The 24366-nt window shown below is 32.7% G+C and overlaps 1 protein-coding gene across 2 annotated transcripts in view; it reads right to left on the bottom strand.

Annotated features, from left to right (window-relative positions):
- The window catches only part of AFG1L (AFG1 like ATPase), a 190045-nt gene that overhangs the window by 63209 nt on the left and 102470 nt on the right, over positions 1 to 24366 (bottom strand). For both annotated transcript variants that reach the window (XM_074310146.1, XM_074310145.1), the window contains one exon: positions 23560 to 23618. In XM_074310146.1, coding sequence (XP_074166247.1) covers positions 23560 to 23618 — 59 coding nt within the window. The remainder of the gene's footprint in view (positions 1 to 23559; positions 23619 to 24366) is intronic.

Consider the following 24366-nt stretch of genomic DNA (forward strand, 5'->3'; position numbering starts at 1 on the left):
CTGGAAAAAGAGAATATATAGGAAGAGAAGTTGGTCAAGAGTGGCAACTGCTGCTGCACAGAGGTTAAGAAGAAAGATGATTAAGAAAAGGCAGATTTGGCAACTAAAAGAGTAACTTGGAGAAAGTAGTTTCAGTTAAGGAATGAAGTCAGAAGCAAGATTAAGAAAGATTGTGAAATTTGTAAGAAAAGGAATGAAGTAGCAATCTATATCTGAAAAGAAGCAGATACAGAGGATAGATGATAGATTGAGGGAGTGACAGCAAGGGAGGACTTTTTAATAGCTGAAGATCTGTTTGTAGGCAGCAGGGGAAGAGTTAGCAAATAGAGATGGAAAATTAGAGGACAACTGTAGAGATAAGATGCTAGAAGATAAGAGGAGCTGCCTTAGGGGAAGAGAAGTGCTTGAGGCTGTAAGTTAGTCATGTGTCTTTTCCCTTTAGTTCACTGAGTATATTCCCAGGCTACAATGAATTCTTTCTTTCACCCCCACAGTGTCAGGCTTGGTCCTGTGTTTATCCTCAGATTGACATTTCTCACAGCCATATGTCTCTTTGTACTCTGCAAATTATTTTTTTCCCCTTGCACAATGAATTCAGTGCCATACTCAGTTTCTCCAATCTAAATGTCTTAGATTTTACCAGCACATGAAGGTTATATTTTCTTTTTCAAACAGTTTTTATACAAAACCCCCAACTTGCATTTTAGAACCTCTTAAATTTCCTGTTTATTACTGACTCAATTATCTTAGTCTCATCATCCCATCTGGCTTAGCAAAAAGCAACCACCATAACGGATCACCATAGTCCCACTCCCAGAGCAACATTTCCCTCTTTCACAACTTTCACAACTAGAGCACTGTGGTTTCTAGGCCACATTTACATAGATAACAGATAAATGCACACCAGCCCTTTAACCAATTAATTTATTTGGCTTCAGCCACACTGTGGCCAAGTCCAGAATGGAACCCCCTAGAATGTCTCCTATATGTCATTAAATTTTTTTTTTTATTCTTGTTCAGTAGTTTTCAGGCATGTCTGTCTTTTCATGATTCCTTTTTGGGGTTTTCTTGAAAAGAAATTGATCTGGTTTACCACTTTCTTCTCTAGTTTACTTTCCAGATAAGGAAACTGATTCAAACAGGATTAAGTGACTTGCCTAGGGTCCCACAGTAGTAAGTGTCTGAGGCTGAATTTGAACTAAGGTTCTCCTGACTTCTGGGTCAGCATTCTATCCACTGTGCCACCTAAATTACAGTAAGAAATAGCCATCCATTAATTAAAAGTAATGTTACCTTGGGAATTGTAATATTTCATGAAAGTATTGAAATTAATTATATGCCACATTTCCCTAGTATTTAAAAGATTATTAAAAAGCTACTCCCCAAAAAACCAAAACAAAAAAAAACACCTCTCCTCACAACAACCCTATAAGGTAGAAGCACAAATATTTTTTTTTTTACATTTACCCTATTGAAAAAACAAGACTTAGAACATTTAAACTAATTTGCCCAGGACTGTAAAGTTCGCAAATGATTTAACCAGGATTCAAATCCAATGTTTCTGATTCCAAGATCAGTGTTTTTTACAGTATGCTATACTGCCTCTAGCACAAACAGGAATGTAGTGGTCTTCTTGGAATCTTGAAAAGGGAAAACTGGAGGGTAGGAATTTGTCAGTTTTTTTTTCTTCACTGTCCAGGGAAGTAAATGCCCTGAATAATATGCTTGTCTCTGGCAGGTAAATTAAACACAAAAAGAAAACAAAAGCAAAAAGAGAAGAAAGCTGATTTACTAGGCTATTAAAACTTTAAGATAACTTCCCTTCTAGATATCTACCTCCTTTGCTCTAAAATTCAATGTTTATTAAATAACTTTCAGATAACTGATTAAACCACTCAGATACTCTGACACTAGAAAGGAGATGCCACCAAAACTCTGTTTTTTTGTGGAAAGTAAACCTACTGATATAAATTAAATTCATATTCTGATATTGGACATTTCAACAATGTAAATCAATTCCTCTGAACCAGATTACACCTGGGTCATCAGAATTTCTATTTTTATAAGGGTGAGGTAAGAGAAAATATCATTCTTCTAGTTGGCTAAAGAAAAAATTAGGAAGGTACATGGGTAACAGGAGCTGCTTAAGTGATAACAACAGCTTATATCTGGCACTAAGAACAGGGTGTGGCACATAGAAGGTACTTAATAAATGCCTGTATGTTAGTTTTATGTTTACAAAGTACTTGCATGTATCTTTTAATCCATGCTTACAACTGTCCTTTAAGATTGATAAAACAAGTATCATTATTCCCATTCTGCAGATAAGGAAACAAATTGAGAGTAACTTGACCATGATCATACAGGACACAGGTCCCTTGTGGAACCAAAACCAAATCTCTTTCTACCACACTGTTCTCCTCTGAAGATGAAAGTAAATGTTGGCAAGTTGGAGCAATAAAGAATGTCATAGGCATAAAATAGGCTCAGGAGAAATACTGGTATTAGGACTATCTGATCCTCTGAGAAGGAATTTTTTTTTTTCTTCTGAAAACAACAACAACCAAAAAAACCCAAAGGATAAGACCAATGGGACAGAAGGACACCAGGAAAACTGGGTAATTTGGGATGACACCATCCCTCATAATGGCTGGATAGTTTTGAAGAATTTAATTTTCTGATTTAGTTTGAAACCAATATGTTTTTATGTCTGATTTCTTCGGTAACCTGGATTTCTTTCCTCCTAAGCATTCTCTCATTGTTCCACAGAATACCACCAGATCTTTTATTTTATCATGGGTTCTCTGTTATCAGCCAGTTTTAGTGTAATTTGAAGAATTTTTCTAAATCTATCACTAAAGGTGAACTAGATCTGTGAAAACATGTAAAGCATCAGCATCTGATGGCATACCTGATGAAATTTTAAAATGTAGAGGTGAATCACTGCACCAACAGATGTAGGGTCTCTTTCTCAGTGTTTGGAACTCTGAGGCAGAATCATGGGTCTTCAGAGACACTATCATTACCACCATCTATAAAAGGAAAGGTGAAAAATCTGACTGTGTTAACTGTTACTGCATGATAGGAGCTCTTGGTCACAGGGCCATGGGTTTACTTTGTTCACTATACTTCTAATTATGTACATCCTAAGTTTTGGAGTATTTTCAGACCCCAACAAATTATGTCATTTATTGTTATTTTATAATACCAGGCACTGGAAAAATCTAAAGACAACAATGAGAAATCTACACCATCTTTATCAACTTGACGATGGCCTTTGATCACAATTAGTAGATTCAGTTTTTAATAATTCTTCATAAACACACATTAAGTGAGACATTTATATTCTAAGACAACCACATGCCTGGATAGCTGCACAAATCACTATTGATGAAAATTAATTGGTTTCATTGTTCATAACGATTAATAACATAATAAAGGATGGTAACTGGTTTCAAGAATTGTTTCTGCTCTCTAGAAAAATAATTATACTTAAGCAAGTTATGGCCTTCCATTGTAGTCTTTCAGATCAGAAGATCTCAGATTTAAAGCCAAAAGGGACCTTAAATTTTACATCTGAGGAAACTGAGGCCAGAGATTGAGTGATTTGTTCAATCAAAAAACAAATATTTATTAAACATTTATGTGCCAAGTACGGTGCTAGGTATTGAAGGTCACATAAGTGGCAGAGATGGGACTTGAATCCATATTCTCAGATTCCAAAGCTAATAATTCTCCCACTGTACCAAAATGTCTTATAGCAATACAGATCAGAGGACATGGCTAGGCACAGTATAAAATTGTCAATGTTTCATATGAGCTAATAATAAAGAGGCTTGCATTAGCCAAAACCTACAAGCAAAGAAAAATCAGCAGTAATACAAGATATATCTCTAACTACATTCAATCATCTCAATAATTATCCTGATCTAAATACTTTAATTTTGCAATGTTGAGTACATTGCTAACCAGCAACAAATACAAATATTCTCAAAACTTTATCATGAATCACATCAAGATGAGGGATACTTATTAATTCCAACACAACCTTCTGATTTTTGAATAATGATTATTTTTTTACTATGTAAAATTATATAAAATCTACTTTACTATTTGACTTTTAATGCTGGAAAATATATAAATGAATCCATCCCTTCCCAAAGTGTCAAACTAATGAAATCATCCTGTTTTATACAAAACTATTATAGTGGAAGCTATGTAATAACTCAGAAACTTGTATTCTATACACACAATGGATACTGACAAAGTGATCATACCTATCTTGACACAACAGAATGTTGGCTGGCTGAAATTGCAGCCACTCTAAATTTCTAGGACATAGCATTTTAAATTAATATTTACTCTCCCTCAAAAAAAAAATCCATTCATTAGGGAAAAAATGAAATAAGAAAAATATTCTTTATGTATACTTCCAACTGAAAATCCAAAAACTACAGCTAAAAGTTCCCATATAATAACATTTTTTTTCTTCATCTACCCACATGTGGTATGATATACATACAGCCTCTATAGAAATTTTTTTTTCTATGATTATCTTTATTGATTTATTTACCATATGATCATAGACTTACAACTGGAATGGAACTTGGAGGTAAGGTAAATTTACTTCTTAGAATTTTCTTTTTCTTTTAATAAATGATCCAGGGTAGATAACTTTTCTACCTAACTAGTATAATGACACTGAAAGCCTATAAGTATATACAGTAAAATCTGGGTAATTTCTATTATAATCACATTTTTTGGATTAGTAAAGGAATACTCACAGTTATGGAATGCATAATTTAACAAGATGACCCTATTCATTTACAGACTTGATTATGAAGGAACTAAGTATCTAAGATAACGTTTTTGTGAATTATCTAAACTTCATTTCGACTCCTTCTTCACTCTATTTTAGTAATTTTGCTATTCATTAGCATTTTAATTAGAGAATGAAAAGTCTGGGAGAAAGAAGGTAAAACTCAGTTAACTTTGCTACTTATTACAACTCTGGCAAAATTGCTGGTGAAGACGGTTAGAGCTCCAGCTAAAGCAAAGTCTGTAGTGTATTGAAATATTCTGTACTTCTTGCAATAACTTTTAACTATGGATAATTAAAAGTTGGCTATATTTTAATATGAGAAAGAAAGCTAAAGAATCAATCATTGGTTAAATAGGCATGACACCTTTTTTACATACAGAAGAACTTTGTAAATGTTTGCTGAATTAAACTAAAGTGAATCATGATCATTCCACGAATCTTAGCCACAAATAACAAAAGATACACTCTGAGCAGCTCAGTGAGACATAGTGGCATTTAAAATAATAAATACCCCTTTATATACAAGAATGACTGTGTGTGTAGCTATGTATTTATAGAATCTTGGTGTCATAACACAACATTCTGTATGTTTGGTGATGTAAAAATTTTTATCTCAGTTTATCGATGATGGAGCATGAAGAGGTTTGCCTATGATCACACATCTAAATTAGTAAAGGATTCTAACCCAGGACCTTTGACTGTTCAAGAGTATATGTTCTTTGTACTTTCTATACCACATTGCCATGGGGGGGTGAACATAGCAGAGCGAAAAATTCTCTGTACTAGGAGCCAGGCAAACTCAAATCTAGTTCAGTCAGAAAGCTGAGCTGTCAGCTCCGTGTGATCATGGACAAGTTGCTAAATTAATTTTTATTTTCTTTATCTACAAAATGGAGGAGTTGGATTAATGACTTTGATGATCTCCTACAGCCCTAAAATTGAATGGCTTTCTCTATAAAATGTATAAAAAAAACAGAAAGATTAGTTTTACTATGTCTCTCTTTGTCCCCATCCCCATGACTGTTTTAGGCAGCAACTAAGTTATCCTACGAAGATGCAACCATTTAGTGGACAGCGTGAGGAATTATCTCACCCAATGTTTCTTCACCACCACTTTTTTTCCTCTTTTAGGCAGATGTGCACATTCTCTCACTCATTGCTTTAAAAAAAAAAAAAAAAAAAAAAAAAAAAAAAAAAAAAAAAAAAACTCTTTCACCACTCAAGATCTCGATTAATTTGATTTCAAATAATCTCTCATGAGAACACATCCTCTTTTTCTCTCCTTCACTATTATAGTTAGTTCAAGAAAAATTCTAGGTACCCTACTTTCTTTCTTTTTTTATTTGTGAGTCTCTCCAACATTTTAATCATAGTTGTTAAGTATGATTAGCAGTACTAAAATATGCCTATCAAGGAAAAGAAGACTATGATGTTTGAAATGAAATTAGACATAAAGAACTAGCCCCCAAATTGCAAAGCACATGAAAGTATCAAAAAGTCTCTTTCCACAAAAATCTTCATTTACATTCTTATTTTTTTTCTAATTAAATCTGCTTTTCCTCATGTACTATTTACAAGATAAACTTTTACATTCAATATTTTTTTGTTTGTTTCATAAATTCATTGTAATAGTATCTTCTAATATTTTTCATTGCAAATCTATAGTGATTTATTCAGCCTATTAACTAAATGATTTTTGTGAAGTCAGTCACCAATAGACTAAGTGGACTCAATGTGGAAGATTATGGTAGGAGATTAAGATTATCCTAAAAAGGGCAGGTATAGATGAGTTGTGAGTTCTACTTCACTAGAAGGAGTACATACATATCAAAAAAAAAATAAAAAAAAAAGTCACAAAGTAAGTTAGATGGAAGTAACCAGGTCTAAAAGTTTGCAAGCCTATTTTAGGAGAATCATGGAACTCTTTATTACACTCTAAGTTATAATATAATACAGTTAATAAATTGATTGTATCTTAAAAATGCAAATCTTAATATTACTCTGCTGTTACAATTAGCTACAGAATATAATAAAACCTCCAAGTTTTATTGGGGCAAATTATAGAACATGAGGTTTGCTAAAATGAGAATTAAGATTTGAGATGGTTGAATTGTTATTACAAACATCATGAGCATCTCTATAGCAAATTAAAACTCCTTTTCATGGGTTTGAACTTAAGCACAGATTTTTATAGTATTTTATACTAAGTATACATACATGCATGTATTTATGCGTGCTCATTTTTTTTTAAATAAAAAGAGACAGCATGTAAATAATTCCATTATGTACAACTTGAATAAAAGGGGAAACATAAGTAGCTTCCATCTATTTTTTAAATGCAGGATTTATAGTAAATGAATATTTAAGGTAAATTGAACCAAATACTCCTAATATATTACAATGCAAATGAAAACAACTGAATCTACTAAGAACAGAAAAAGAATTTCTTAAATATTTTGCAGTCTAAAAAACTTGGCCAAACTATTGTTCAGTATGCACACAGTTTGTGTCTTTATGCTCAGATGTTGTTGAAACAGCAGACTTAAAAGAAATAATGTCAATGAATCCTACCAAGCACTATACATGACCTCTGGGGTAATTAGCAATCATTCAAAAGCAACAAGACTAAAATGTTCTATTCTTTATTACTGTCAGCTCTTATCTTGATCAGCATTTTAATAAAGATGGTTCGTTTCTAAGACAGTTTCATGAATCAGTCATAATTACATTCTGACATGCAGTGAATAGTAAAGCAAAACTAAATATCACTTCATCAACCTTTCTAACCTTTATGCAAGTATTAACTGTAAATAATTTTTACACAATCCTACAACAGAAAATCTGCATATTTCTTAGCTTTGTACATACTTTACCCCAAATGAATTTCCTGTGACCTATACCTGAAAAACACAATCAGCCATAATTATTCAGTCTTGTGAGATGTTCAGGTGTTGCCTTTCAGAGTTCAAATCAACTTCAAATACAAAAGGCTACTTTATTCTGCCTAATGGCAAAATATGCAAAATGGGTTAACTAGCCAAAACCATTTCAGAGCACAGTGGATTAAAAGAAATAGTTGACTGTTTTAACTTTAATAATAAAAAAGACACAAAACACCCCCCCAAACCATCAGGACAAAAAAAAATACTGAAGCCATGCTCAATAAAAAAATAGATTAATATATTATTCATTAAGAAATATGTAGCTTACAAGAAATATACAAAGTCTAATGATTAAAACATATTAAAAGCAACAGAAAAAAATCTAAAAACTTAAGGATTGGAAGTATAATTTCTAGATGTCTAGTGGAAAACTTTTCAAGTCTTTTATCAAAAGACAATAAAACTTGGATATATGATGCTGTTATTGAATATAATGTGGCAACTGTTAATGACATGTCATTTCTCTTAGAAGTTTGAATTCCATTTTTAAAAATAAAATTAATTAAACATTATTATAACATGAAGAGAATTCAACTACCAAACATAACAGAAGTTATATCTCAGTTGATGCTGTTTTATACTTCAGAGAAATAAATAACAAATACCATGCTTTCTAAGCAACAACTTTTATCATATGAAAAGGGGACAAAAAATAAGTGGCATGGAGCAGTTGGGGCTGGACTAGCAAGGTTCATAATTTTCCATTTTTTTTTCTTTCTTTTTTGCATTCAAGATAAAAAATGTCTTTTATTTTAAAACAAAAGCACTGAATCAATAACTCCAGACCAATCTCACCTACCAACTGCAAGTGGATATTCCATCTTATTTCTTGATAGTTCCTTACACATAGTAGGCATTCAATAAATGCTTAATGGAGCAGAATTGAATGGAAATAAAACAGTTAAAGTCTAGAAAGTAATTTCATTATGTACTATCACTAAACTTTTATTCTTTAGATATAACTAAGTTGAGCAAAACTTTTTCCAACTGTGTCCTCACTTAACATTTAAAAAGTTCTAGCCAAGGGAAGAAATCAATGTTTCCAACATATTTTATTGCACTTATATTATTTTTAAAGAATAAAAATATTCCCAAAAGAGAGTAAAGAGGTTTATGCTGAAATGCAAAAGAACATAGCAAGCATTATTTCCATACTGCTTTAAAGTACACATTATAGAAATCTTTGTGTTTAAATTGACCATTTCTGTTTCTTTCCTGGATGTTACTCTATTCTCTTAACGGAGGTGAAAGCAGGGAAGGGGAAAGAAGTGTTGATTTAAGAAAACAGACTTCCCAGAATTTAAAAAAAAAAAATGTGATTAAGATTTAAACAAAGGCTAAAGATGGCTTACTCTTAGATGAGGTCCACTACCTCATTACCAACAACTGAAAACTTCTGATGCATTTTGTTTCAAGAGACTCCCAAAGTCCTTGCTGTAAAGCAGACTGGGGGGTGCAGAGTCCATTCACTCTTTCTGTATCACAACCATTATGTAAGAAGCATAAAACACTGCCTTTATGCTGCCAAGACACAATGACTCTTCCTACTTCAAAGCATTTTTGCCACTAGGGTTTTTTCTTCAAAATTTATTCAAGCTAAGGGCAGAGAGACAACAATTCATACACGCTAATTACGCCTAATTATCTATTCCCTTTTTTGACCAACTTCGGCCAGTGTTATTCGCTATCTGGGTTTCTCACAACCTCCCTTTGCCCTGTCCACCCAGCCCAACAGTAAAGTCTTTGAAGAAAACAGTTGTGGCTTTTTAGAATTTTCACAATATAGAGTTTGAGCAAATGAAATAATCATTCTGTTAGTTTTGACACATTTATGCGTTAAATATGAAGACTTCTTGGTTAATTTGGCAAATTCCTCACAACTGTTCATGGTTAGAATCACTGGTAACACCCTCTCTTATAGGAGCTTCTCCTCATGCTTTCTTTTCATGATCTAAATGAAATGTTTATTGGATTAAAGTTCTTCTCTGCAGACCTCCATGGTGGCCTGTGACAAAGAGCTTAAAAGCTTTATTAATTGGCTTGAGCTTTCAGGGAGGGGAAAGAGAGGACCTTATTTCACATTACATCACAAGGAAAGAAAACTGCCACGTGTAATTAAACTAATTTATCCTGCTATCCAAAGAACCAACTTCTACATATCCTCAATATACTTCCATTAAATCGTTTTTGTAATCCAAGAAGTGATTCCTTGTAACTTAACTGAAAAGAATTATTTATGAACTAAAAGACAAGAAACTCGAACCCCAAATAACACACATCAAACTATCTGGCCTGTGATACTATATTAAATAAATGAAATGATTTAAAAATATTCCATAGTAATGGGGGCATTGCTAAAAGATTAGCTATTTTATTTAATAGAGATAATGAAAAGATTATAAATGTACCCTCTTATAAAAATAAGTATTAACTTGGTAAGCTTTGACTCATGCAAGATCTAACCATTTTCATAAACATCTTGTGAGACATAGGCAGACAGAAGCATGAGGAATATATTAAAATAAGTGAAATGGCTATTTTTGTAAGATAAATATATCATATGCTATGATTAGTATAAGTTCAAAGAACCAGTACAAAAATTATTTTAAAATGTTTCACATATTATAGACAATTATTAATAAATTTGCAACAATCCATCAAATTAGTTTGTCTATAGCTTTTATAAATCACATTAATCTTTTCAACCAAAATTGTTTGTAATTGTCAGTAAGTTAAAAAATTATTTTTATGCACTGAAACATTTTATGCTTCCCCAAAACAACAACCCTTTTTGATTTTGCACTTTGCTCTGGTACATTAATTTTATTTATTTCTTTTCATGAAAAAGCATGTTTTAAGTGAAGACACCACACATTCGAAGGGTTAATCCCAGCAGCTGACTCAGGTGACAGTGAGCTCCCCAGAGGTCAGAGAGACTGACAATGGCCTCAAACACTGGTTTTGATTATCTAGCATCATGAAAGCTTTGGTGCTATCTTAGGGTTATAATGAACAAACTGACAAATCAGTTTCACCAGTTAAATGAAAATCTTGGAGAGAAAATGGCAAATATCAGCTTAGCAAGTCAACAAATGCTAATGCAGGTGGCTGGACAAAGGCTGAACAATAAAACATTTCAACTGAGGACTAGAGGCAGTTTTTCTATATTCTCTATTTGTAGGTTATTCCAGGGTATCATTCTCATCAAGTTTATGTCCAAGCAATTAAGATTCCTTTTGGAAGATTCTTTAGAAAACTATCACCAATAAACATTTGAATAGAAACATTAGAGGTCACTCAGAAGAAAAAAAGTCATTACATGAAAATTAGACAATAAGATAGAAAAAAGAGGGAAAAAACTAAACCAAGTCAGATTATTTTATAATAAAATCTCTTTAAAAACAAAACTGTGCTAGATTTTTTTCTTCCAAAAAAAGTATTTGCGATAATAAATGCTAGAATCTTATTTTCTCTGATCTGTTTATCTACTTCAAATTAATGTAGAAAACTAACATCTGAGAATGTAAGATTGGCTATTTTTGACATTATTTTACTATAATAATAACATCAATGATCTATAATCAACCAACCCGTTATAGTTCTAAAATAAGTATTAAGTTTTAGAGTACATATTCTGTATAAGAAATTTGGGACAGATAATATATTTAGCAGTGTTCAAGTACAAAGACATAACAAAAAATTTTAAATTACTGATAAACACATTGTCATATAAAGACACTTTAGTGCACAGAAACATATTCTAAGGGGCAAAAACCTCTCCACAAAAAACCCTACTTCAGATTCTCTACTAAATAAAGCTGTATATCTACAGATTTTAAAAGTCTCAATGAAAATAAAAAAATGAAATTAAGGTTGAAATATTTTCTTAAAAAAAAAACTAAAAAGAATATTAAGTATCAGTTGGATTCTCAAAGTTTTTAATAGAATGAATCAAATTGAAAACCTTATTTAAATGGAAAGTGCTTTTGAACTCACAATACAAACCAGTACATTAGAAAAATATAAATTTTTGTGGACTAAACAGACTTCATGACAATTTAAAATAGAACCTATCTGAACTGAGATTGTAGAAATAAGAGGACCAATTGAATCTATCAATGTAAGCCAGATCAAGCCAATTACCAAAGAACTGGCAGTAATACCAGGTAGTCCAGTTGAAATTAACACAAGGAAAAAAAAAAAAAACTATTCTTTTTCATAAAAATGTCATTTGGCCCCTCCTTTCAACTATGGAAATTCTAATTAATGTTTACAATGCAATCAGATTCTGTTCAATGATGCTTATACTGTGGAAGCACTTTTAAAGTATTTTCATGTTTTAAAAATGTATGAAAATGAAAGCACCTTTCTAAAGGCAGCTAATCATAATTAGATTGATGTATTTCTAAAAGTACTGAAGCCTTTTATATTTATATCTGATCCATTTTCTCTTTCATAACTTACTAAGCTTATTCTCTTCTATCAGTGAAAAAGCTCTTGAAATCCCACCTTCTTCATGACCTTCCCACATAAACTGTTCTGATATATGATTTCCATTATTAAAAAAAAATTCTACAAAAATATTTCATTGATATATGTAGCCTGCTTAGGAAGCTGTACATTTGTTTGTGTGCCTTTTTGTATATTTGTAGACATTGCCATTGTTTATAAGCTGTTGGAGTGCAGACTGAGTCGATTTAGCTAAACTTTACAAGTGCCCTTAATAGTGTCTATGTGGACAAGATACTCAGTAAGAGTCAAGATTCTAACCTAGGTTTTCTAGGGACATATCAGTTCCCTAATATACCATTCTGCTTTTCCAACAATATAAAAAGTCTTATTGATTCTGCCTCCAGAATACTCTTTACATCAGTTTTTTTTTTTCGATTTATACCACAATTTCTCTAATTCAGGCCCTCATCCCTTTTTGTCTGAATTACTGAAATTGTTGTTGTTGTTTTTTAAATTATTATTACTAATTAAAGCTTTTTATTTACAAAATCTATGCATGGGTAATTTTTCAACATTGACTCTTGCAAAACCTTCTGTTCCAAATTTTCCCCTCATCTCCCCACTCCCTCCCCTAGATGGCAAGTAGTCCAATACATTAAATATGTTAAAATATATGTTAAATCCAATATATGTATACATATTTATACAGTTATCTTGCTGCACAAGAAAAATCAGATTAAGAAGAAAAAAAACTTCAAAAACAAAATGCAAGCAACAACAACAGAGCGAGTGAGAATTCTATGTTGTGGTCCACACTCAGTTCCATGGTCCTCTCTCTGGGTGTAGATGGCTCTATTCATCACTGAGCAAGTGGAATTGCTTTGAATCATCTCATTGTTGAAAAGAGCCACATCCATCAGAATTGATTGTCATATAGTCTTGTTGTTGCCATGTATAATGATCTCCTAGTTCTACTCACTGAAATTGATTTTATTTAAATTCCAATTTCATTTCAGTTTCAAATTCTGTCTTTCCCATCTTCCCCTCCTCCACCAATTGACTAAGCAAGAAAAACCAAAATCCATTACAAGTATCAATAGTCTGACAAAAAAAAATTTCTGTCTTAACTATGAGAAAAAAAATCAAGCAATAGGATGGTGTTTCTTTTTTTCTTTCTATTTAGGTAGAAGCCTGAGAACGAATGGCAAAAGTTTCATATTTGAGTCAACAATTGGCAGGAAGACCAAGCACTAAGCAGAAATGACAACAGTAAGATTGGTCACCCTCTGCAGGTTCTTCTAATGCCCTGTCTCCTATGGTAGCTGGACTCTACTCTACTATTTATTTTGTAACTGTGGGTTGTCATTCATCTCTTTGATTCCCCTTTACTTCTCTGTAAGATGGAGTGAATAATATTTATGAGGATAGCACTTTATAAACTTAATCAGCCAACAAACATTTATTATTAAAGGGCAGCTAGATGGGTGCAATGGATAGAGCACTAGCCCTGGAGTTAGGAAGACCTGTGTTCAAATCTGATCACAAATGTTTAACACTTCCTAGCTGTGTGACCCTGAAGAAGTCATTTAACCCAATTGCCTTCCCTCCTCCCCCCCTCCAAAAAAGGAGAAAAAAATTTTATTAAGTGCTTACTATATGCTAAGCATTGGATCAAATCTTGGCCAGAGAGATAAACAACAAAGCCAGTCTCTGCTCTCAAGGAGTTTATTGCATCCTAATTGAGGAGACAGTATGTATACATAAAACACATACATGATAGATAGTCCATTACCTTCAAAGGGAAGGTACCAGCATCTGGAGGACCAGTGAAAGCCCTTCCATACAAGATGGAGTTTGAGATAAGAAAGAAGCTACTCCAGTTCAGTAATGTTCCAAGATGATTCTCATGACAAAGCACTCAAACTTCTTTCTTCCTTCTCCCTTTTCAAGTTCAAACTGAACTTTAACAAATCTAACTGTAAGCTTTGAGTACCACTAGTGTTCCTCATGGTTCTTTCTTGGTCTACACTTTCTCTGTTGGTGAACTTATCCATTCCTAGGGCTTTAATCATTACCTTTTATGAGTATGATTCCCAGATCTTTACCTTCAGATACAGTATCTTTCCTAAGCTATAAATACATTTTCAAAGATACTGGACATTTCTACTTAGATATTCTGAAGTCCTATTTTCATTTCATATTCAACAAATTTAAAATGGAACTCATTTCTGTGCCCAGTTCCTTCATTTATAAAATAAGAATAATAAAGGTTGCACTACTTCCTGTATCAGCACTATGTTAATATAAGCTATTATTACAATTATTTCATTCCTCCCCTAAACTCAAACTATCCATATTTTCCTTCTTAAATTCCTTTTGACTGATGATGGTTCAACATCATAGCCCTCTACCTGGGTTTTAAACCCATTCTTGTTATTTCCCCCCCACTTTTTTAAATTCTCCACATTCAAACTCCCTTATCTTGCTACCATTGCCCTCTATGAGTCCTCTTTCCCATTATAATATACTCTACATGAGGAAGGAAACCATCTCAGTTTTTGTATTTGTATCTCTCTTGCCTAGTATCATGCCCTGCACATAGAAAATATATTGTCATTCATTCACTGTGAGTCAGTTCATATCATTCACATTCAGAGAATTATCATTATTGGGTATGTGTTTCCTTCTGTCATATCCTACTATAGTATTTCTTCTATTTTTTTCTTTACATGATCTATACAAATTTTTAAAAAGATGGGTAAAGAAAAGGAATGAGATTGTTGAGGGCGGTAGCCCCTTTGGTATTCTTTGTTTGATCTCCAACTTCCTTTGGGACTTGGATCTTTGATACAAGATCTGGTCAAACTAGTTTGGGCTATCTGAGATGGCCAGGGTTTTACAGCCCCCATTCTAATCTGCTCAGATAGACCAAATGGCATCAGGAAATTCCTTTTGGGAAGAGACTTCTGTCTGTCCCCAAAAGATAACAAGAGAGTCCTTATCTTAATTTACATCACTCTCAGGAACCTCCCTATATCACTGCATAAAAGAGAGAACGGGAATCTTCTCTTTGCAAATGGCCTTGTATCATGCAGCCATTTTGCCCACCGGCTCTTCGGTGTTTCTATTCTAATCAATAAAGACTATGTTTCCATACAGCAGTAAGTAGCAAATTCCTTTGCTGCCGAACCCGCCATTGGTTACTTTGGGGAAGGAAGGAGAGAGAGAAAAGGAACTGATCCATCTCTGTTTAGACCACAATTTACTACTCATCATTTAATACTCATCAAGATCAACACTAGTAATCCCTAATTGGAGTGGTCTAGGTTATTCTTCACCCAAACCAGACTCAGATCCCTAGTCTCATTCTTTGTTTCTATTCCTTTACTCACGTGACTTTATAATCAGTATACTACATTTGGTTTGTTTTGCTTGTGACTTCCATCTTTAGCTATACTCTCTCTCCTGAACTTCCCTTTTTCCTTTCCTTCTCTACAACTTTCTCTGGTTTTTGTTTGTTTGGACTGGACTTCAATTTTACTGGCTTAAGGAACTCCCAGTGAGGGAAACGCCTGCCAATGTAGACTAACTGCTGCTCTATAACCTACAGAGTTGCCAAGAGTATATATTAAAAGGCACAGAAGTTGGAGAAGGAATATTATTCACAAAAGCACAGAATGTCAGGATTGGAAGAGGTCTTTGATACTGTTTAATGTGGTACATTGGAATGCTCCTACATTGGGAGGTAGAGGGCATAAGTTTGACTCTTGTTCTGCTACTTCCTGCTTGTATTACTCAAGTCAAATTGCTTAATCTCTCAGGATCTTATTTCTTTCAGATGTAAAAATTGGAAAGATTTGACTAGATCAGGAGTGCTTAACCTGGCATCTGTGACTAGTTAAAAACTGTTTTCACTAGAAATGGTTTCCTTTCTTATCCTAAGTATTTTATGCATTTAAAACATATTCTAAATTTCATTACACACAAACAACAAAAAAAAAAAGATTAAGAATCCTGCATAAGTTGGTTTCTAACATCCCTTTGTACCTAAATGTATTTAAACCTTTGAACAAGAATCTACTCTACCACATATCTGACTGGTGGCCATTTAGTATTTTATCTGAAACACTACTTTTTGAGACAGCCCATTTCTATAGCCAACCAAGACTATTTTAAAAGTTTATATAGTTTACATTTGATCCTAAAAGAAATAAGGATCCTTAAAGTTTATTAAGTGCTAAGGTTAGACCTTTGGAAAATCACTTTGGTAACTCTTTGGAGAGTGAACTGGAATGGGGAAGAACCTGAGGCAAGAACAATTAGGAGATGTTTGTAGTAATTTAGATGATATAAGGGCCTTATTGAGGCTTTTGATTAATGAAAAGAGAGAGGGAACAGAAGCAAAAGATTGTTTGACAAATGACTGGAAATGTGGGGCAAGAGAAAGGAAGGGAGTTGACTATCACCTGGCTGACAGGAAAAGTGGTAGTTCCCTTGATAGAAATAAAGGATTTTGAGATAAAAGGACCCACATGTGCAAAAATGTTTGTAGCAGCCCTTTTTGTAGTGGCAAAGAACTGAGAACTGAGTGGATGCCCATCAGTTAGAGAATGACTGAATAAGTTATGGTATATGAATGCTATGGAATATTATTGTTCTATAAGAAATGACCAGCAGGAGGAATACAGAGAGGTCTGGAGAGTCTTACATGAACTGATGCTAAGTAAAGTGAATAGAACCAAGAGAACATTGTATATGGTAATAACAAGATTATGTGATGGTCAACTCTGATGGACTTGACTCTTTTCAATAATGAGACGATTCAGGCCAGTTCCAATAGACTTGTGATGGAGAGAGGTATCTGCATCTAGAAAGTGGACTACAGGGACTATACTTATATCAATTATTATGGTTAATACTGAATACATATCCATCAAATGGCAAAACACCTAAATATTTAAGGGAAAAACTAACCATACTAAAGAAACAAAACAGACAGCAAAGTAACAAGTGTTAGGGATTATAATGTGTCTCTTTCAGACCTAGACTTGTCTAATAAGATAGATAAACAAGAAGGAAGTTAAGGACCAGAAGAGAATTTTTAAAATATTAAAATAGTATTAAAATATTAATAAAAATTAAAATAAAAAATCAACCTTTCACAATTACTGAATGGGAATAAATATATTTCTTAGTTTTGCATGGCATCTTTAAACAACAGACCATATGCTAGCATATAAGAAACTTGTAAACAAATATAGATTGTATGTATTAGATTTATAATATTTACTAATCACTGCATCAAAATAATAATCAATAAGGGGAATGTGAAAAAAGTTCAGACTTACATGGTGACTTGCGGTGACTTATCGCACATTATTTCTTTCCATATGCTCTCTAGTTTACTCACACTAGCCTACTTACTTACTGTTCTTCAAAAGGTACTCAATCCCCTATTTCAATGTGGTTTTTGCATTACTTTCTCCAGTGTCTTTTATATTCCTTGGCTTTTTTCAGGTTTAAGCAAAATGTCAACTTCTGTAGTGGACCTAGTCCTGTGGCCCCAGACTCTGCCAGGGCCTTCTTCTTTAAGGTAACTTTGTATTTGTTTTGTAGATATTGTGTATAGCAAAAGTAGTAAAATATAAGAGTAGCAGCAGTATATATATATACACACATATATGTGAATGTATAATATGTATATACACATGTATATGTATAAACAGTCACACACATATACTCTGCCTTTCCTCCCTTCCATTAGAATATAAACTTCTTGAGGGCAGGGACTATTTTTCACTTTATCTTTATAAATCTATTAATACAATCCTGAGAACAGAATAAGTACTTAATAAATGCTTGTTGATTGACCAAATAATATAATCCTAAAGAATGTGTGGGCCAAAGAACAAATTGTATAAATTATAAATAATTTTGTCAAAGAAAATTGCAACAATAAAACTATGCCAGTACATTCTGGATATAGTCAAAGCAGTCCTTAGGGAGAAATTTATGTCTCTAAAGACTTTTATCAATAAATTAAAGAAAAAATAATGAGCATAAAACTTAAAAAAAACATTTAAAAATCACAAATGGAGAGTAGAAATTCTGAAAAATTAAAGGTGGACAAAACTGAAAATGAAAATCTATTGAATTGATAAGGACATTTTTTTTAAAGTAAAATAGAAAGAAAAATCATTAGCTAATTTGATCCCAAAAAGGGGAAAACCAAATCATCAAAATGAAAAAAGAAAAAAAAAAAAAAGGAGCCTTTGGAACAGATGAAGAGTAAATAAAGAACACTGTTAGAAAGTTCGTACCCAATTATATGCCAACAAAACTGAAAATTTAAATGAAAGATGAGTTTTTATTTTAAAATACAGCATACCCTAATTAATAGAACAAGAAATAGAAAATTAAAAAAACACAAGTTCTGAAAAAGAAAGTTAACAAGAAAAGCAAAGAAATGCTATTTTTACCAAACTCTTTTTTTATGAGACAAACAGGTTAATGATGTGCAACCAGGGAAAAATAAGAGAGAAAGAAAACTATAGATGAGAGAATGAAAACTATAGACAAATAGCTCTAATGAATATTGAGACAAAAATGCTGAATATTAGCAAAATGGCTACAATAATGTATTTTAAAAATGTAGTCATTATAAGTAGATTGTCCACACCCTATATCTGCATTATTGATCTCCTAATTGCCAAATCTGAGGGCCAATTTTTAGATGTCATCATTCCTTCTCTTTTTGCAGCTTTTGAGGTGCTTGATTACCCTCCCTGCCTTGACTCTGGCCAACACTATACTCTCCTACCTTTGTAATTGCTCATGTTCTTTCACATCCTCCTCCTAGCTGGTATAGGACTAGATGAAGAGTCAGGAATTCATATCCCACCTCAGACACTCATAAACTGTATAATCTTAGGCAAATCACTGAATCTCTCACAACCTCAGCTTCATCACCTATAAAATGAGGATAGTGATAGAACTTGTCATGGGATTGTTATGAGGATCAAATGATATACTATGTGTGCAGTGGTTTGGAACCTTTCACAATATTATAATTATAATGAGAAATTTTGGCAATTAGTTATAGTCATTCATAACTTGTGATATAAAAATATTAAGACAAATTCAGCTAAATAGGAGGGATATTAATACAGTGAATCACAAATGGCTATTACTGAGTTTGGATCCCAAATGAGTTTTTCATGAGCTCAACTCTGTGCTGTTTCTAAGTTGCTGAAGTAGTGCATGGGTAAAGTCTTTACACTCTAAATTTTGGACAAATCCCAACTGTTTATCCTAATGACGGTTCTGCCAGTTTCTAAAGCCAGTTCCCCCAAAAGGCTTGCCTTTGCCCTTCTTCTCTTTACTGTCTTCACTTCTCTCTAAGATTTAACTGCCTTTTCTATATAGATGACTCCTAAGTTTAGGCTTCTAGGCTGTATCTTTCTTTTGAGTTCATAGGATCATGGATATGGAGTTGGAAGGGAAGTTAGAAGCCCCTCATTTTTATAGATGAGAAAATTGAATTCTAGATCCATACCTATTCTGCTTTTACTGTTGTAACAATAATCTTTCCTATATGAATACCTGGTCATGCTACCCCTTGATTAAAATATCTTCTGGGGTTCCTTAGTTCAATGAATGAAATTTGCACTTCCTTGCCTGAACAATTTGCTACCAACTTTCCTTTTTATCCTTATCTCATATTAATTCTCTCTAAAGCTATACTTAACTACTAGCCAAACTGGACTTCCCCTGAAAACACAATGCATTCAACTCTCTGTGCCTTTGCTTATATTGTTATCAAAGATCAGAATGTTCTTTTCTTCTCCAATCTATAAAGCTTATCCATAAAGCTTTCTCTAATTGCTTTAATTGGGAATGACCTTCCATTTTGGTCCTCACATAGCACTCTGTTTCAAAACTCTCTCATACACACATCATATAATATTAAATAACACAGTAGACTTTGCTTATACTTTATCACGCCACTAGACCATAAACTCAAGGAGGGAAGTGATGATATACCTTTCCTATAACATTGCATAGTCCTCTGCAAATAGTAGGTGGTTAATAAGTGCTGATTATATTGTACCGTAATTGCATTTACAGAATTGCTTCTCACAAACCTCAAGGTTTGAGCCTAGGAGATGGAGAAGACTGTGAAACTGAAATAGAGAATTTCTCCTATCTCTGAAGTTTTTTTTTTTTTAATTAAAGCTTTTTATTTTCAAAATACATGCATAGATAAGTTTCAACATTCATCCTTGCAAAATCTTGTGTTCCAAAATTTTTTTTCTCCTTTCTCCTCACTCCTTCCCCTAGATGGCAAGTAATCCAATATTATGTTAAGCACGTGCAATTCTTCTATACATATTTCCACAATTATCATGCTGCTTAAGGAAAATCAGATCAAAAAGGAGAAAAAATGAGAATGAAAACAAAATGCAAGCAAACAACAACAAAAAGAGTGAAAATACTATGTTATGATCCACCCTCAGTTCCCACAGTCCTCTCTCTGGGTATAGATGGCTATCTTTATCACCAGACTATTGGAACTGGTCTGAATCATCTCACTGTTGAAGAAAGCCACGTCCATCAGAATTGATCATTGAATAATCTTGTTGCCATGTATAATGATCTCCTAGTTCTGCTTATTTCACTTAGCATTAGTTCAGGTAAATCTCTTCAGACCTCTCTGAAATCAGCCTGCTGGTCATTTCTTATAGAACAATAATATTTCATAACATTCATATACCACAATTTACTCAGCCGTTCTCCAACTGGTGGACATTCATTCAGTTTCCAGTTTCTTGCCACTACAAAAAGTGCTGCCACAAACATTTTTGACATGTGGGTCTCTCCCTCCTTTAAGATCTTTTTGGGATACAGGCCCAGTAGAAACACTGCTGATTTAAAAAGTATGCACAGTTAATAACCCTTTGGGCATAGTCCAAATGGCTTTCCAAAAATATATGAATGTCCCAGTTTTCCCACATCCCCTCTAACATTCATCATTATTTTTCCTGTCATCTTAGCCAATCTGCCTACCTCTGAACCTTAAGATCTATATGAAGACGATTGGGTTATAGTGTTTGACAACATTTCCTTTCATTTAAGACTTTATAACCTCAATCAGAATAGTTCCATGAAAACCATCATTACTGACTACTTAGTCTAATTTTGTGCTTTTTTATTCCTTGTCAGATATCCAATGTTTGACAGAAAACTTAGATGTAAGAAAGAGTTTATTATTTCTAAATAATACTTAGTTTATAAAATGTAAGCTACTTGAGGGCAGGAATTAATTTATTTTTGACCTGTCAACTGATTAATTAGCTCCTGAGGCTTTTAGCCAACTATATAAGGAATGCTGAGTACATCTATAGACTATTAGTGTTTTTCATTTCTCTTTTTCTTTGCCTATTTTTGCATCATTTCACTATGGATTCCATGGCAGCAACAATAACAAACAGATGGAGAAGTGAAATGGAGCTGACTGCACATGAACTTGTCTGATATCAGAATGTAAAATATGAAGTTATTAGTAAAAATAAAGTTTGGATAAATAACCTTCTGCTTTTCCATAATCAGAATGTACAGTTTCAAATTAGCCAGATAAACTCTGAACTCTCTTCATTTGAAGAGCCCTTTTTTTCTCTTTTATATTTTGTGTATTTTCATGTGCTATTTTTAGTATGTCTTCTCTACTTTTCCTGTTTATATTTTTGTATCAATATGTACAATACTATTTTGGAATCATGGTTCAGACAAAAATTCTATTCCATTTTCTCAAATAAGAACTAAGTAAGGATATGAAGAACTAAGGAGACTAAGGGAAAGAAAAACACCATCAATGATACAAGCTGCTTTGAAAAAAATATTTCTTTTCTATAGCTAAAAATACCCCAAAGAAATTAAAATATTCCTGTGGCCTGAAATTATTCATGTAAATAGATGCTTGTGTTTCCCTTAGCATAGCCTGAAAACTCCTATTTGTTCCATTTCATCAGTAATTCCAATGAAAATATAATTTGGAAAAATCAAATTACTGTTCTTAAAGTTGAAAATTAATGATTTTCTAATGCTGTTTCTTAATAAGAGAATTTTCTAAAGTATCCAACTTTTTAAAAAGCTTATTTTTTTCTAAGCCTTGTTGATATTAATAAAATAGCATCAATTGCATTAAAAACCTTTCATGTAAAAGCTTAAACTGCCTGATCCAAAATATGTAATTAAAAATCACAAGTATTCTATTTTGCTATAGGCCATTTATTTCTTATAGCATTCATCACAGACTGCCTTGAATCACAGATGTCTATGTCCATTTTTTAACTACTCTACTGATTTCAAATACTTAATTTCAAATTCTTATTCATGTTTATATCCCTTGTAAACAGAGCCTGGCATATATGTAATAAATGATCAATAAACATTCACTGAATTTTGTTTATTGCTCACCCTTGCCTCTAGAAGGCCAATGACATCAGAAGGGTGTTATCTTGACATGCCCATGAATTGGATTTAAGTGAGGCACAGCTAAGCAAAGTTACCAGCCTCACTCTCCCTTTCAGAGCCATTTGAATCTAGTAGCACAACAACAGCACATCTTATCTTTCTCAAGAAGATGAGTAACTACATTCCATCAAGCACCAGGCACACACACAGTCTATCTAGTATATGTGTGTGTGTATTGGTATTCTTACTTGATAAAAATATGTATTATACATATACGTAATGTATGTTTTATATATGGGAATGTGAAATAACTATATGAAGATTACTTCAAATTATTTCAAAGCATAATGCTATATAGAACATTTTGAATTATATTCAGTAAATATTTAAATGATTAATGTGACTTTATCAACAAGGTACTTTGGCATAATATCAAAATAATTCAGTGGCAACTTCATTTAAATATATTCAAATCTTTTTGTAATAGAATCATTCTAAAGTAGCAACTCTTGACAGATGAGAAAACATGCTAATATAGACTGTCAACTGCACAGGAGTTTCATATCTTCCCCAAAATTAACGTCTTTACAAAAAACTACAGCTATTGTGTGCTAAGCTAAATACTATGATATAATGAGAGGATCAATGTTTCACTCATAACAACTGTTAACTTTCAGCTACAATTATTCCTTTAAGACATCTAGATAAATGCCATGTAAAAAGTTCATTTGTGCTTCTGAGTCTTTTGCTATGTCCCAGTAATAAATTAGGTGAACTATTTTGCATTTGAAATCAATTAAATACTGTAAAAATCTCTTTATTATTACTATGACACAAATAATGACATATTCAATCAGTGACTTTTCTTACCTTTAAAACAGAAATGAATGGCAGAAAGTTAGCCCGCTGGAGTCCATTTTTATAGAGGTCTGAAAGAAAAAAAACTGACATTATCTTTCCCACTTAGTAATAATATTAAAAAAAAGTAATAATAATAAAGTAACTCTTAGCCTGACAAATAGAGCAATCTATTGATAGAAAGATATGGAATCAAATGAAAATAAAGTAAAATTGATTTCCATTCATTTCAATTTTAATAAGAATTCAGATAACAGAATAGTACAAGAAAGCTTACCTAAAGACATTCAATTAAAGTAGATTTAAATTTACAATGAAATATAATAGGCAGAATTAGGCCAATAGATGAATGGTAAAAATTATTTTAAATCAATAACCCCAAAGTAGAGAAGACAATTAGGTAAATATTTTATATATAGTTAACTATAGAGAAGTTAGTACTAGGGAAAAGTTACATATTTTTGTTTTCATTCGAGTAATTTTCTTCACTAAAAGCTTAACAAGGATTATCTTTTAATAAAAGACACATCGGTTGTAAGAATTAGTAATGCAGTTTTTCTTAAAAGTCAGATTTATATGTTTGCCATTAACAAATCAGCTTTTCAAAGTTAGAAAATTCCTTCTTTTAAAAAGAAGAATTCTATATAGGATTCACAGAGAAAGTGAACTATTTCTGCCATAAATATATATCCTTACATTGCATCAGAAGACAAAAAAAAAAAAAAAAAATGAGATTACTCTCAAAAGGTATCACAGACAAAAAAAAAAAAGACATGGTATCAAAGTTGGCACAGTTTTCTTAGAGAAAGAAGCTTTCTT

This window comes from Sminthopsis crassicaudata, chromosome 4 (assembly GCF_048593235.1).
Source record: "Sminthopsis crassicaudata isolate SCR6 chromosome 4, ASM4859323v1, whole genome shotgun sequence".
Taxonomy (NCBI): Eukaryota; Metazoa; Chordata; class Mammalia; order Dasyuromorphia; family Dasyuridae; genus Sminthopsis; species Sminthopsis crassicaudata.